Source organism: Mustela erminea, chromosome 4 (genome assembly GCF_009829155.1).
Source record: "Mustela erminea isolate mMusErm1 chromosome 4, mMusErm1.Pri, whole genome shotgun sequence".
NCBI classification, from domain to species: Eukaryota; Metazoa; Chordata; class Mammalia; order Carnivora; family Mustelidae; genus Mustela; species Mustela erminea.
This window is the reverse complement of record NC_045617.1, coordinates 7,650,201-7,662,724: the sequence shown is the minus strand read 5'-3', so window position 1 is coordinate 7,662,724 and position 12,524 is coordinate 7,650,201. Positions and strand designations below refer to the sequence as shown.

The 12,524-nt window shown below is 56.5% G+C and overlaps 1 protein-coding gene across 3 annotated transcripts in view; it reads left to right on the top strand.

The window, feature by feature from the left end:
• The window catches only part of SLC22A1 (solute carrier family 22 member 1), a 28,771-nt gene that overhangs the window by 5,087 nt on the left and 11,160 nt on the right, over window positions 1-12,524 (top strand). Inside the window, exons 2-9 of one of the 3 annotated variants that reach the window (XM_032338551.1) lie at window positions 128-231; window positions 1,951-2,105; window positions 3,412-3,580; window positions 4,862-4,976; window positions 5,402-5,508; window positions 8,332-8,546; window positions 9,525-9,629; window positions 11,276-11,384. In XM_032338551.1, the coding sequence (XP_032194442.1) occupies window positions 128-231; window positions 1,951-2,105; window positions 3,412-3,580; window positions 4,862-4,976; window positions 5,402-5,508; window positions 8,332-8,546; window positions 9,525-9,629; window positions 11,276-11,384 (1,079 nt within the window). The other 2 variants (XM_032338552.1, XM_032338553.1) reach the window with 2 other exon arrangements.

The window sequence follows — 12,524 nt, the reverse complement described above, 5'->3', positions numbered from 1 at the left end:
AGAAACCCTTGGGTCTATCACACTTCGGGGTAAACACTGATTTTGTCTGGAGAGAAGACAGAAGGGACACTTGGACTTACAAACCGTCTTGTGTTTCCGGCCCCTCCGACCACGGCGTGACCCGCAGTTTAACCTGGTGTGTGACGACTCTTGGAAGGTGGACCTCTTTCAGTCCTGCGTGAACCTGGGCTTCTTCCTGGGCTCTCTGGGTGTCGGCTACATTGCAGACCGGTACGTAAAGGCCAAGCCGACTGAACGCAGCGGCGATGCCGTGAGGAGAATGCATCGCAGGGGACAGTGGTGGGAGCGTCTGGCTGGTTGAAACCCACCGCAGATGCTGAGGGAGAGAGACCTGGTAGCTAGAGCTTTGGAGAGGGGTAGGGTAGCAAATGGAGTAAGGGTGGGGATTCAGGATGGACTTGGGGGGCCCAAACTCATGCATACTGTAAAGTTGGGTGGTGGGCTGAGAGAAGACGGGACAAAGCCAAGGTATACACATGCAGCAGTTGGGTGAGGTGAGGGTAGGGACTTTGAAAAGGGGGTTTGAAAAAGGCTTCAGGGGGTTTGAAAAAGGCTTCAGTTGTGGCGGAGGGGGTGGGGAGCCATCCCGAGTTTGGTCTTGTGCTAAGCGTAACCCAGGAGGCAAAGAAAAGATACCACATAGGGAGCTGGGTACGTGAGTTGTGCTCTAAAGCTGTATCTAAAGCTGTCAGCTGTGCTTGAGATAAGCAGCGGAGCGTACAGAGGTTGTTCGGGAAGGAGTTGCTGGCAAAGGAGATGTAGAGGAAGCGACAGGGGGGTAGAAAGACACCCACTGTCCCAGCATAGTGCGGAGCGCCAGAACGCAAGACGGGACTGGCCTGGCGGGGAGGAGTGCCCAGATCTGCGGACAAGGCACCCCGCGACTATCAGGGTCAAGGATGGTGTCCGGGGAAGGCTGAGGAGAAGCGAGAGAGGAGGAAGGAGAGTGTGGGTGTGTGGACAACCCTGTAAGGCAAGTGCGGTGGGAGGGACGGGGACAGGCAAAGGGTCCAGGATGGGGGTGACCACACCACGGAGGGCTTGAGGAACCCACGGGGCCGTGGAAGGGCTGGGTGCCCGGGGAGCCGGGGGAGCAGCCTTTGGTCGGGGGCACAGCAGGAGAGATGGAGGGGGACGCGGACGACATTAGTTCTGACTGTTTGGGGGTGACGGGTGTGAGCGTCCGACGGGAGGTTTCCACATTAGTGCGGGATGAGGATGTTGGCTCGCTGGTGGGGGCCGTGCTGGGCCGGAGCATGGGGCTGGAGGCGAGGGGCAAGGAGTCAGGGATTTGGGCGCGGGCTGGAGTCTAGGAGGCAGGGGGCGGGGAACGCCGAGGTTGCAGGGTGGGGAGATGTGGGGGTAGGGACCGGGTCGGGCGTGTGACCACAGAGGTTGGCCCGCTGCTTCCTCGAGTCGCCGCTGGAGTGTGGGATCAGGTTGGAAGGATGGAGTCCATGACGCTCCCTACCGGGGAGGAAGACTTAGCAAGTGATTTGCCCGTTTCATTCATGAAGAAAGGGAAACAATCCTCAATTGCTCTACCATGAGAACTGAATATTCTCCCAGAAAAGTTTCTGAGGCCCTGATAAGGCTGGCATGTTAATAATAACGCAGTCTGCCGGGCGACGAGGGGGGCAGACGTGAGGACCTGCAGAGCCCCCAGGGGAGCGACCCTCCCTGGCTGAGATGCCACACGCCGGAGAGCATCGGGATCCTGGCTTCCTCCTTACAGTGAGTTAATGAACCTCAAAGGGGCCGCTGGTCCCTGAGGACCACACATTTGGGCCCTTGGCTCGGACACAGTGACAGTCCCTCAGGACACAGTGACACATGCTTCCCGATCAAGACCCTCGCTGTCGCTTGGTGCCCATCGGACCCCAAATACTCAACACTCACCCCCGCTGCCCTGTCTCCTTGCCTCTGAAGGTTTGGCCGAAAATTCTGTCTCTTGGCCACCACCCTGGTCGGTGCCGTCCTGGGCGTCCTCACGGCCATGGCGCCGGACTACCCGTCTCTGCTGCTCTTCCGCCTGCTGCAGGGGCTGGTCAGCAAGGGCAGCTGGACGTCTGGCTACATCCTGAGTAAGTGTCCCGCTGGGATGCCTTCCCACCGGGCGCGTGGAAGCAGATGGAGCCGAAGGTGGAGGGGATTTAGGGGGAGAGGGTTCGCTGGCGGGGTCTAGAGAACTTGTGCGGAGTCTAGTTGTATGTGGCAGCCTGTCTCACCGGGCAGGGCACTACGTGGGGACCGCCTCCCTCCCCCCTTCCCCCTTCCCCCACCGCCCCCCTCCCTTCCCCAGAAGGCTTGTGGGTCACATACTCCCTGGGCCTCTGCTGCTGACTCACTGGTCGCCCTTACCGGCTTCTCTTCTCCCCCTCAGTGTGGCAGGACCCAGGACTCTGTCCTCCCCGTCCCCAAACTGCTCCACCTGCAGACCCCCGCCCCGGGCCACTGTCTGGCGGTCAGCACGGCCCCCGCTTCTCTCCTCCTGCTTCTGGCCCCTCAGGGGTCCTGCCGCTGGCTTTCCTTTCACAGCACACCCGGGGCCACCATCTCTTCTCTGTCCCCGCCCCTGGGCCCAGGCCAACACCATCGCTTCACCTCCACGTGGGTCCCTTGTCTCAGCTCAGCTGTGGGCGTGGGAACATGTTGCCGCTCTGGGCACGGGCTCTCCTCCTCACGCGGCCCAGGCCAGCCTCTGTGCGGGGGCCCCCAGGATGGCCGCAGGTCCGACCTCTTCCTGGAGATCCTCCTCAGTTGCCTCTGCCTGGAATTTCCCCCGTGTGGTTCACCCCTGCTTTGCTCTCTGAGACACGGAGATCCCTTCACTCTCCAGCGCCCGATGCCTCCTACCAGTTAACTTTCCGTCCCCCGGGGGCACAAAGTGCGTTCTGGCCTGGCATTTGCTCATTTGCTGGGTGCGCCTTCTGCCCTCTCTCATGAAGATGTGGGGTTGTGAGGGCACGACTCTGCTGTGGGGGCTGAGGACACGCCCCGGACGCTTGGAGAGGTGCCGGGTCCCTGGTGGGACCCAGAGATGCTTGTTAAGTGAATTACAGTCCCAGGGCCATGAGAAATGTCGCAGCTCGGTCTGGAGCCTGTCAGGGCAAAGCTCTGGGGAGGAGGCAGGGCCCGTGTTCAGGCAAACTGAGCCCTAAAGCACCCAAAGGACAGTGTAGACGGTAAAAGGGGGGATTAAAAAAGAAAACGCTGGAGAGAAGCGGGGACCGGGACCGACAGCCAGGCTTGAGCTGAGGAGCATCAGCGGACGAGGGGAAGGAGCTGGGGTCAGGCAGGGGGAGGTGGGCAAGGTGTGGGGGCTCGCCCGGAGGGAAGGAGGCCACGGGGAGCACAGGAGCCCTGATGGTGACCCATGTCCTGTTTCAGTCACAGAGTTCGTGGGCCTGGGCTACCGGCGAATGGTGGCCATCCTCTACCAGATGGCCTTCACGGTGGGGCTCGTGCTGCTCTCCGGGCTGGCCTACGTCATCCCTCACTGGCGGTGGCTCCAGCTGGCCACCTCCCTGCCCACCTTCCTCCTCCTGCTCTACTACTGGTACGCGGGTCCTCCACGGGGCCCTGCACTCTCTCCACCCCCGGGACCACGCTCGGTGAACTCTGACTGCCCGGTGACCTCGGGGGCCACATGGGCCATCCTCCAGTGGCCACGGTGACCTGTCACTCAGGCATAGGGCTACTCCCGCCCTTTGTGCCACTTGGGGTGTTCTAATATTACAGGATGGCCCCATTACGTGGGGGAGCAATCCTCAAACAGAAACTCTTCGAATTTGCATCCCCCTAGAGAGAGGGACAACGCTTCAAGTCAGATAAGAAGCCACCTAGCCACAGAGCAGGTGTTTGCTGTCGTTGAATGAATGAATGAATAATGAATGAATGCGTGAGAGTTCCTGGGGAATGTGTGCATGAAGCCACTGTGAGACAAACCAGTCCCATGACGTATTAATCTTCCTAGTGGACAGCCTTTGGCAGGGTCCCAAGGCACAGACAGCTGGACAGGTGAGTTCTGAGTTTTGATTGTGGGGCAGGGAAGGGGTGTGCAGAGGGCTGTGGAGAGAAATATCTCACCCTTGCACCCCCCCATCTCCATTCCAAGGACAAATTACCGTGGGTAGTGCCAAAGTAGACCCAGTCTCTAAAGCAGGGCTCGCCGCCAGGAGCCGTATACCTGTGGCCAGGACGAGCCTGCTCTCTCCCCATCAGGGTGAAATCCGGGGCTCCTCCGTGGGGCGGGATGTCCGGGCTGAGTCTCGCTGGCCCCGCAGCATGGGCCTCAGCCTGAGGGTTTCCAGAAGACCTCATGCCAGAGATTCCCAATCTTCACGTTGTAACATCCTTACCCAGTTTTTGAAATGACCACATACTATCTATTTATGTGGTTTGGGAGATATTTTGGGACCTGTTCAACTGCCCTTGTATGATGCAGAGACCCCCTGCTGTCCCACAAGGGTCAGGGAGCCCACAGAGCATTGATTCTGTACCAGGAGTTTCCAGGGGGAGGAGGGCGGCCAGTGGCTTGCAGAAAATGGGACCCCTGCCCCGTGAAATGAAGGCCACAGAGGAAAGCAGCCGTTCCCTTTTTGCCCCTAAATCTTAGCAGGTGGCACTGAGAGTGTGAGGGACCCACCCACAGAGCTCCTTTGTGGATCCCTGGGCTGGTCCGGGATGACCCCAGACCCTCGTCCACTAGCTGCTTGAGGAATTACAGTCCCGAAGTGAGGAGGGTCAGTTTCTCGGAGCCGTGGCCTCGCTCCAAACAGGCCTTCACGTCAGGTGCACTCTGGAGGTGCCCACACGTGGTGACGATCCGTGTCCGCAGGTGCGTGCCCGAGTCTCCCCGGTGGCTGTTGTCACAGAAGAGAAACACTCAAGTGATAAAGATAATCGACCACATTGCCCAGAAGAACGGGAAATTGCCTCTCCCTGATCTCAAGGTGACAAAGTAGCAAGGGGTTTCTCACATCACTGAGCCTTGGGTTGGGTTTATGATTTATTTATTTACTTATTTTTTTAGAGATTTTATTTATTTATTTGAGAGAGAGAGTGAGCAAGAAGGGGCGGGCACCAGCGGAGGTAGGGGCAGTGGGAGAGGAAGAAGCAGACTCCCCCCTGTGCAGGGAGCCTGACATGGGGCTCGATCCCAGCGCCCTGAGATCATGACCTGAGCTGAAGGCAGAGGCTTAACCCACTGAGCCACCCAGGTGCGCCAGGTGATTTAGAAAATGCTTCTGGGGCTGCCTTGAGGAGCGGGAAGGCCCTGGAAGAACTTGGGGTGATGAGCACAGGAATGGGGGTGGCTCTGAGGGCTTCTTCCGCTCCCCTGAGCTTGGACGCCACTGATGCTCTTACTCCCTCCTAGATGCTCTCTCTCGAAGAGGATGTCACCGAAAAGCTGAGCCCCTCTTTTGCAGACCTGTTCAGCACGCCACACCTGAGGAAGCACACCCTTATTCTGATGTACCTGTGGTAAGGGACATTCTGGGCCTTCCCCCGCGCGGAATCAGGATGCTTGCCCGAGCCCTGGGGTCTGAGTTAAAGGCAGTGGAGCAATGTGGGCGGAAAAGGAGTTTTTAAATGAATTACAAGCAGTCAGTGAGCTCATAGAGAGACATCTTGATTTCTCCCTTGAGGATGGGGTAATGAGGGAAAGACAGCATTCCAGCGAGAAGAGCATGTGACGTGGGAGGGGTCAACGGCAAGATGAGTGAAATATGATGGAGGGTCCCAGGCTTGCCGCCCCTCTCACGGCTCTGTCTTCTGGGAACAGACATGTCTTGACTTGTCTGTTGTCAATGGAAATGGGTGAGACTTCAGTGGCTGTCGGTGCTTCCAAAGAAGCAGAGCCCTTCCTCACATCTGGGCACTTTAGAGACCCTGCGTGGGCAGGGCTGTGCCTTTATCGCCCACTGATTACAAAACTCCCTCACACACAGGACCTCACCCACGTACCCTGGCCCACGCCCAGGGTCTGCACCCCTCTCTGGGCGGCTCTCTTGCAGTCCCCCACCCTGCTCCTTCAGAGAACGTCCTTGTCCTTGACATGGGTGGTTCTTTGTCCTTGACGTGGGTGGTTCTCAGCAGTCACTCCCCCAACCCCTGGGGCTCCCCCTTCATCTGGAGCCACTCTGCTCCTTGTACAATCGTTTCTGCTTCCAGGAAGCTTTTACTAGAACAAAGGTCCAAGCTAGTAGTGTGATGCCTGGCACAGGGTGACCCTGCAGATATTCGCTGGAGGTCGCATGAATAACCACAGTTCCATAGAAACCATCCGTGGAGCAAGAGGCGCCAGCCAGCCTGACCGTGCGCTCCCTCTGCCCCTACCAGTCACATGCGTGTCCCTGTGCTGGCCCCAGAGGCCTGCAGCCAGCCGCACGAGGGTCCCAGGAGCCTCTGCAAACACCCAGCTGCCTGGTGCACTTCTGTCCCCCCCCCCTTCCCTTTCCACTCACTGCCCGCACTGCCATCCCTTAATGCACTCTGCTCCGGGGGGAGGGGGGAGGGGTGTGCTTTGGCCCCTCAGCTCTCACACTCCTGCACCCACCCCCCTGCACATTCTGCTCTGCAGAACTCCCCTGTCTACACCCTCCGCTGGCTTCCTAACCCCCTGAGGATAAAACCAAATCCCTTTCCATGGCCTGCCCTGAGCCCACCCTGGACCACCCCCCCCCCCCCCCACTGGCCTTCCCTCCACCTGCTGCTTCCCTCCCAGCCCATTCCGGCCCGTGACTCCAGACAGCTCCCATTTCTCCATGGCTCAGCTTCCTCCTCAGCAAATGGGGATCACGGCAGCACCTCCCTCGCTGGCATGTTGGCAGCTTCGTGAGATAATTTGTGTAAAGGGCTTTGTAGAATGTGTCTAGACCCGCGGACGGCGGTTTTAACATGTACATGCAATTCATGGGCTCTGCCAAAAGATGGCAGCACTGCACACTTGCTAACTGGTTTTTGACTGGAAAACCAAGCTTATGCATTCCTTTCTCTTAAAGCCATCTCTTTATTGGTAATAGGTGACTCTTCCCACTTAACTGGGACAAAGGGAGGGCATGGTGAGCCCCTCGGAAGTTAGGAATGATTCGGGACTAGAAGCAAGAGCATCACAATGTTTCTTGGTGTGCAGTTGTATAAAACAAGGGAGTATATTGATAGAAGTATCAGTTGTGATCTGTTTTAGAGCCAAGAGGCAATTTACATGCTGGGACAAGAGCGCAACTTCTTATCAACCAAAATCTCTTCTCATTGACTGTAAATACCAATATAATGATCAAACGTTTCTATCCTCCAAAATTACATAATGTCACCAAAAAACAAACCACGGGACTCTCTAAAACCTCCTGGAGTGAATTAGCTAGACCCTATCAGTGTCTGAGCCGTATTCAGTACCCCTGCTATTCCTCCCTGGAATACGGATGGAGGGGTCCTGCGGCGGGCGGCAGGGTGGAGGAGAGAGGGGAGCGGTGCTGTTAATGACAGCACCACTGTGCCGCGGGAAAGACTTGGCTGGCGTCTGCTCCGCTGGACTTGACCTTGGGACGATGACGAGGTTGACACCAGTAACCGCTCATCGTTAGCGAGTGCTTTCTAGGTGCCAGGAATCAGTCCAGGCTCTCAGTGTGGGACAGGGAAGGGGTGAAGAGAGCGTTGTGGAGAGAAATCGCTCATCCGTGCGCCTTTGGTCACCGTTCTGTGGAGGGCAAACCTGATCTGTGGGGGCCCCTGGAGGAGGACACAGCCTCTCAAATGCGGGCTGGCCGCTAAGTCTTACACATCTGTGGTCAGAACAAGCCTGCTGACCCTTTGTCAGGGTAGAACAAGGGGCTTCCCACTGGGAAAGGATGCTCTGGCTGAATCTGGGTGCTGGGACAGGATGGGACTGTGCTGATTGTTCTCACAAGACCTTATTCCCATTTGTTGCATTTACTGATGAGGGAACTGAGGCAGACAGGGCTTAGTTAAGTTCCTCAAGATCACACAGCTCATACAGCGTCTGATCGCTGGACCTGCTCACTCCTGGTACACTCCGCCCATCCCCCTATAGCTGCCGTGGCCTCAGGGTCCTCGTTTGCTGGCTCTAGGACATGGGGTTGGACCCCAGAAGTCATGACATCACATCAATCCCGAGAGAGCCTCTCACGGATGGCCCGTCTAGGACGCCCTTCCTGACTTTCATGTCACTCCAGGACGTTCTAGATCGAGCGACACCTGTTCCTCTCTGGCGGCCGGACTCCAAACCCTCCCCCATCCCACAGACAGGAGCCTCGGTCTGAGCCTCTGCCTCTCCTCTGTGCTCAGGTTCACGAGCTCCGTCCTCTACCAGGGCCTCATCATGCACGTGGGCGCCACGGGCGGGAACCTCCACCTGGACTTCCTGTACTCGGCTCTGGTTGAATTCCCGGCGGCTTTCATCATCCTCACCACCATTGACCGCTTTGGCCTCATCCGCCCGTTGGTGGTGTCCAATCTGGTGGCGGGGGCAGCCTGCGCCGTCATGATCTTTATCTCCCACGGTGAGTCGGGTGTTCCCTCATTCTCTGGATGATCGTATTATCGAACCGTGGAACAGTGTTTCGGCCCCTGCATATGCCCCTCGAACGAGAACAAAGACAAAGTCAGGGTGTTGCCCTAGTCTACAGCTGTGTGTGTGTGTGTGTGTGTGTGTGTGTGTGTGTTTTAATTTTAAATTGGTATAACGTACACATGACGAGTAAATGACAAGTGTCGTGCTACTTCCTGTCCCACCGTTGACTGTGACACCTGTGTGGTTTTCAGCGTCTGCCTCCTGGGGTATAAGCTGCAGGGAACACTCGGACACACATCTCTTCATGGGTCTAGACTATCCTTTCCCCCAGGTACAAATCTGTGAGTGCGTTTGCCGAGTCAGGTGTGGTATATATGTAGCTCGAAGTGGATACAGGCAGGTTTCCAAAGCAGCTGGACCAACGCACACTCCCACCGATGATGCCTGAGCGTTCCAACTGGTCTACATCCTTGCCAACACTGGGGATTGCCAGTCTTTTTGACACCAGCCTCTCTGGCGGGTGTTTTCATCCATTGTCCTTACCACCCAGCATAATCCGAAGCAGAATGACTTTGGTCGGTTTCGGTTTGAGTACACCAACCGCCTTTCCTATTTGTTACGTTTGGGGAGGTGGTTGAAGAAGCCCAAGGCAGATTTGCCATTTCTTCAGTTTGTATTGCTTGTGCTTTGCCCTTGTGGGTTAAATGAGCTGTTTCGGTAAGCTTTTACAGAGAGGGTATTGTGGGACGTGTTTCCTGAAAACGGTTTTCTCAAGAACCAGGCTGCATGGATCAGGCTGAAAATAAAAAGACGGCTCCGTTTTCTTCTTCCTCCTGGCATGGAGAGAACAGCGCGGACAGGGGAGGAGCAGAGTCCGACTGGAATAGATCGTATCCACCATCTTCCCCATTTTCCTATTTCTGGAATCCTGCAAAGACAAACGGGAAGTTTTCTGTTTGTTTTTAAGTAACTGCAATGGGGGCAGAGAAGGAAGCCAAGACCTCAGATTGTCAGTTATCATCAGGACGGAGCCCAGGCACCGAGCTCCTTGGTCCCATCCCCCACTGCCAAGGTCTCTCCCCCAGCCCCACCCTCTCCACTTGCCTCTACCGAGTCCTTGTCACGTGAGATGATAAACACTCCCTCCCTCCCAGGAAATACTACAAGTACCTTCTGTGTGGCCAGCACACATCTCGACCCTGGGATCACAGCCATGAGCAAAGCAGAGAACGTTCTTGCTTCACAGAGTTCAGGTTCTAGAGGGAAAAAGTGCAGGTGAAGCATGGTGGGCGTTAATCCTTTGTGCATTGGTCAGCGGTGGCCTTGGGAGACCTGAATGAGGGGAACGACCCATGTCACCATCTGGGGAAGGTGCTTCCGGGCAGGACGATGGAAGCGGGAGGATCACGGCGGAGGGTCGAGCTGAGCAGTCAAGGTCAAGGAGCAGCCAGGAGCCTGTGCCTGAAATTGGGAGAGCAGGGCGGGGCCTGGGGGTCAGAGGTGGGCGTCAGCAGCAGGCAGCCTTGGACGGTGTCCCCTATGTGGAAGGAAGCACTGGGGGCTTTGGGCAGGGATGCTCCCCACGGTCCCCCTGGGGAGGGAGAGGTGCCCCCAGCGCCGATGGGAAACAGGACAGCAGAGCTGCTCACCCGATTAAAGACCCCAGAGTGTGTACGCAAGGCCCTCCCTGTAGATCCTGCCTGAGTGAACTTCCTCTTCTTTTCTCTTCGGGAGGCTGGGGGTATCCATGGTCTGGCTTGGCTCCCGCCACAAGGTGGTGAACAGCAGGGGGCTGGGAGACTGAGTTAGACCCGGTGGGGAGCTCATTCCTAAGGCCACCGTGTCCTCTCTCCGGGGACCCTCACGCTGGCGGAGTAAAACGAACATGTCCTCCGTGAAAGGCCAGTATCTGGGGACAGGGGTCAAGAAGACATGATGTCTGTGACCCCAGAGGCTTTAATGAGTCCCCTGGCATGTCCTGGAAGCCACTTGCTTGTTAGTATGTGGAGTAACCCGGGTGGAGCCAGTGATGGGGCCCAATTCCTTGATCGGTCCTCAGTAGGGGGAGGGCTCCCTGAACCCTCGTGGAGTGAAGAGCCCCACAGCCGTCTGCTGAGATGCAGCAAGGGTTTGCTTCCCTAGTGCTTGAGTCTGAGACTATCCTGAATGGTGTTTCCTTTAAGACAATGTGTTTGGAAGTGAAGGCTAGATTGAGGGTTAGAAATCCGGTCCCTCAGCTCCAGGGCTGCTGGCCGAGGGGCTGTATTTCTTGTGGCCCTCCTGTGTCAGGCTCTGGCAGAGACACTACTGCATGGTAATTAAGAAGCCAACGTTTCTGGAGCAGTCATGGTGGACGTTTCACATTTGTCATCTCCAAGTCCCGTAATAGCTTGTAGGCTGGCTATCACTGTTCCCATTTTACAGCTGAAGAAACCAAGGCCCAAAGAGGTAGGTCACGTGGCTGACAGGAGGCAGAACTGAGATCCAAAACATACTTTCTTTCCTCTGCGCAAAGGAGCCTCCCTCCTGTGTCACCATCAGGTTCTGCAACCTTGCAGGACTCAGTTTTCTTACCCCAAAATGAAAGGGTTAGACAGGGCACTCTTTCTGGCTCTTCCAGCTCTGGAGTCCAAGCTTCCTAATGGGGCTCCTCAAGGCGGGGCAGTCATGGGCCCAGTCCCCATGTGCATTCCCCACCTCCGTGTGTTTCCTGTCCAGATCTACACTGGCTAAACATCACAGTGGCTTGTTTTGGCCGCATGGGAATCACCATCGTGTTCCAGCTGGTGTGCCTGGTGAACGCCGAGCTGTACCCCACGTTCATCAGGTGAGTGCACAAAGCGGGGGGTAGGGGAGTGTGGTGGGGTTGCCACTGACCTAGCTGGGCACTAGCCAGGCTCAGCGAGGACCAGCACTTCCAAGACCGTTGCTCAAGGCTCCCCTAGAGGTTAATCTGTTTGGACACTGAGTTGGGGGTGGGCATTAGAGAGAAGGCCAACGGCTAATTACAGGAGAGAACATGAAATGGGAACTTGGAATGGAGTGTGCAGCGGGCAAGCCCTGGAGAACAAGCGTCTGCATGGAGAGAGCCCTGATCGGGGAGTGTGACACCGGCTTTCAGCCTAGCCCTCAGCTCCAGCTCCTGCCTAAGTCCACAGCCATGCAGACACCTGTAGACATAATGTGCTCAGAGCTCTGACCGTACGATGGCACATAAAACATTTCTAGACATCTTCGCCCTTAATGTGACCGTTACGCCCATTTTACAGATGAGGAAGTTGGGTTTTAGAGAAGGAAAGAGCACTTGCAAGAGGCACAGAGCCAGAAAGTGGCAGGGCATCCTTCTGACCTCAATGGTGGGCTCTTCCTGGGATGACAGAATGCTTTTCTGTAAATGTAGCAACAGGCCTAGAAGACTCATCGTAATTTAAAAAGATTTATTTATTTATTTGAGAAGGTGGGGAGGGGCAGAGGGAGAGAAAGAATCTCAAGCCAACTCCTTGCTGAGCTCGAAGCCCTGTGGGTGGTAGGGGGGCTCAATCCCACGACACTGAGATCATGACCTGAGCCGAAATCAAGAGTCAGACGCTAAACCGACGGAGTCACGCAGGTGCCCCAGGCCTAGGAGATGTACTGCGTAAAGTCAGGTTTAGACCAAAATTCACTGTCACACGCAGTTTGCTGAGTTTTGATTGTATATGTGTTCATTCATCTGCCACACAGTCACTACGGCCATCGCCTCCAAAGGCTTCCTCAGGTCCCTTTGCAGTCAGTCCGCCCCTTCCCATCCCCAGCACCTGGCAAGCATCTCTCTCCCTTCAGTTTTCCCTTTTCCAGAATGTTATTATGTAAATGAAGGAACATGGCCTCGTAGCCTTTTGTGCCCGCCCCCGCCACCCACGGGCTTGCAGGCGTCCACGCATGCCCTGTTCCCTCTGAGTGCGGAGCGGCGTCCCAGTGTGGAAAT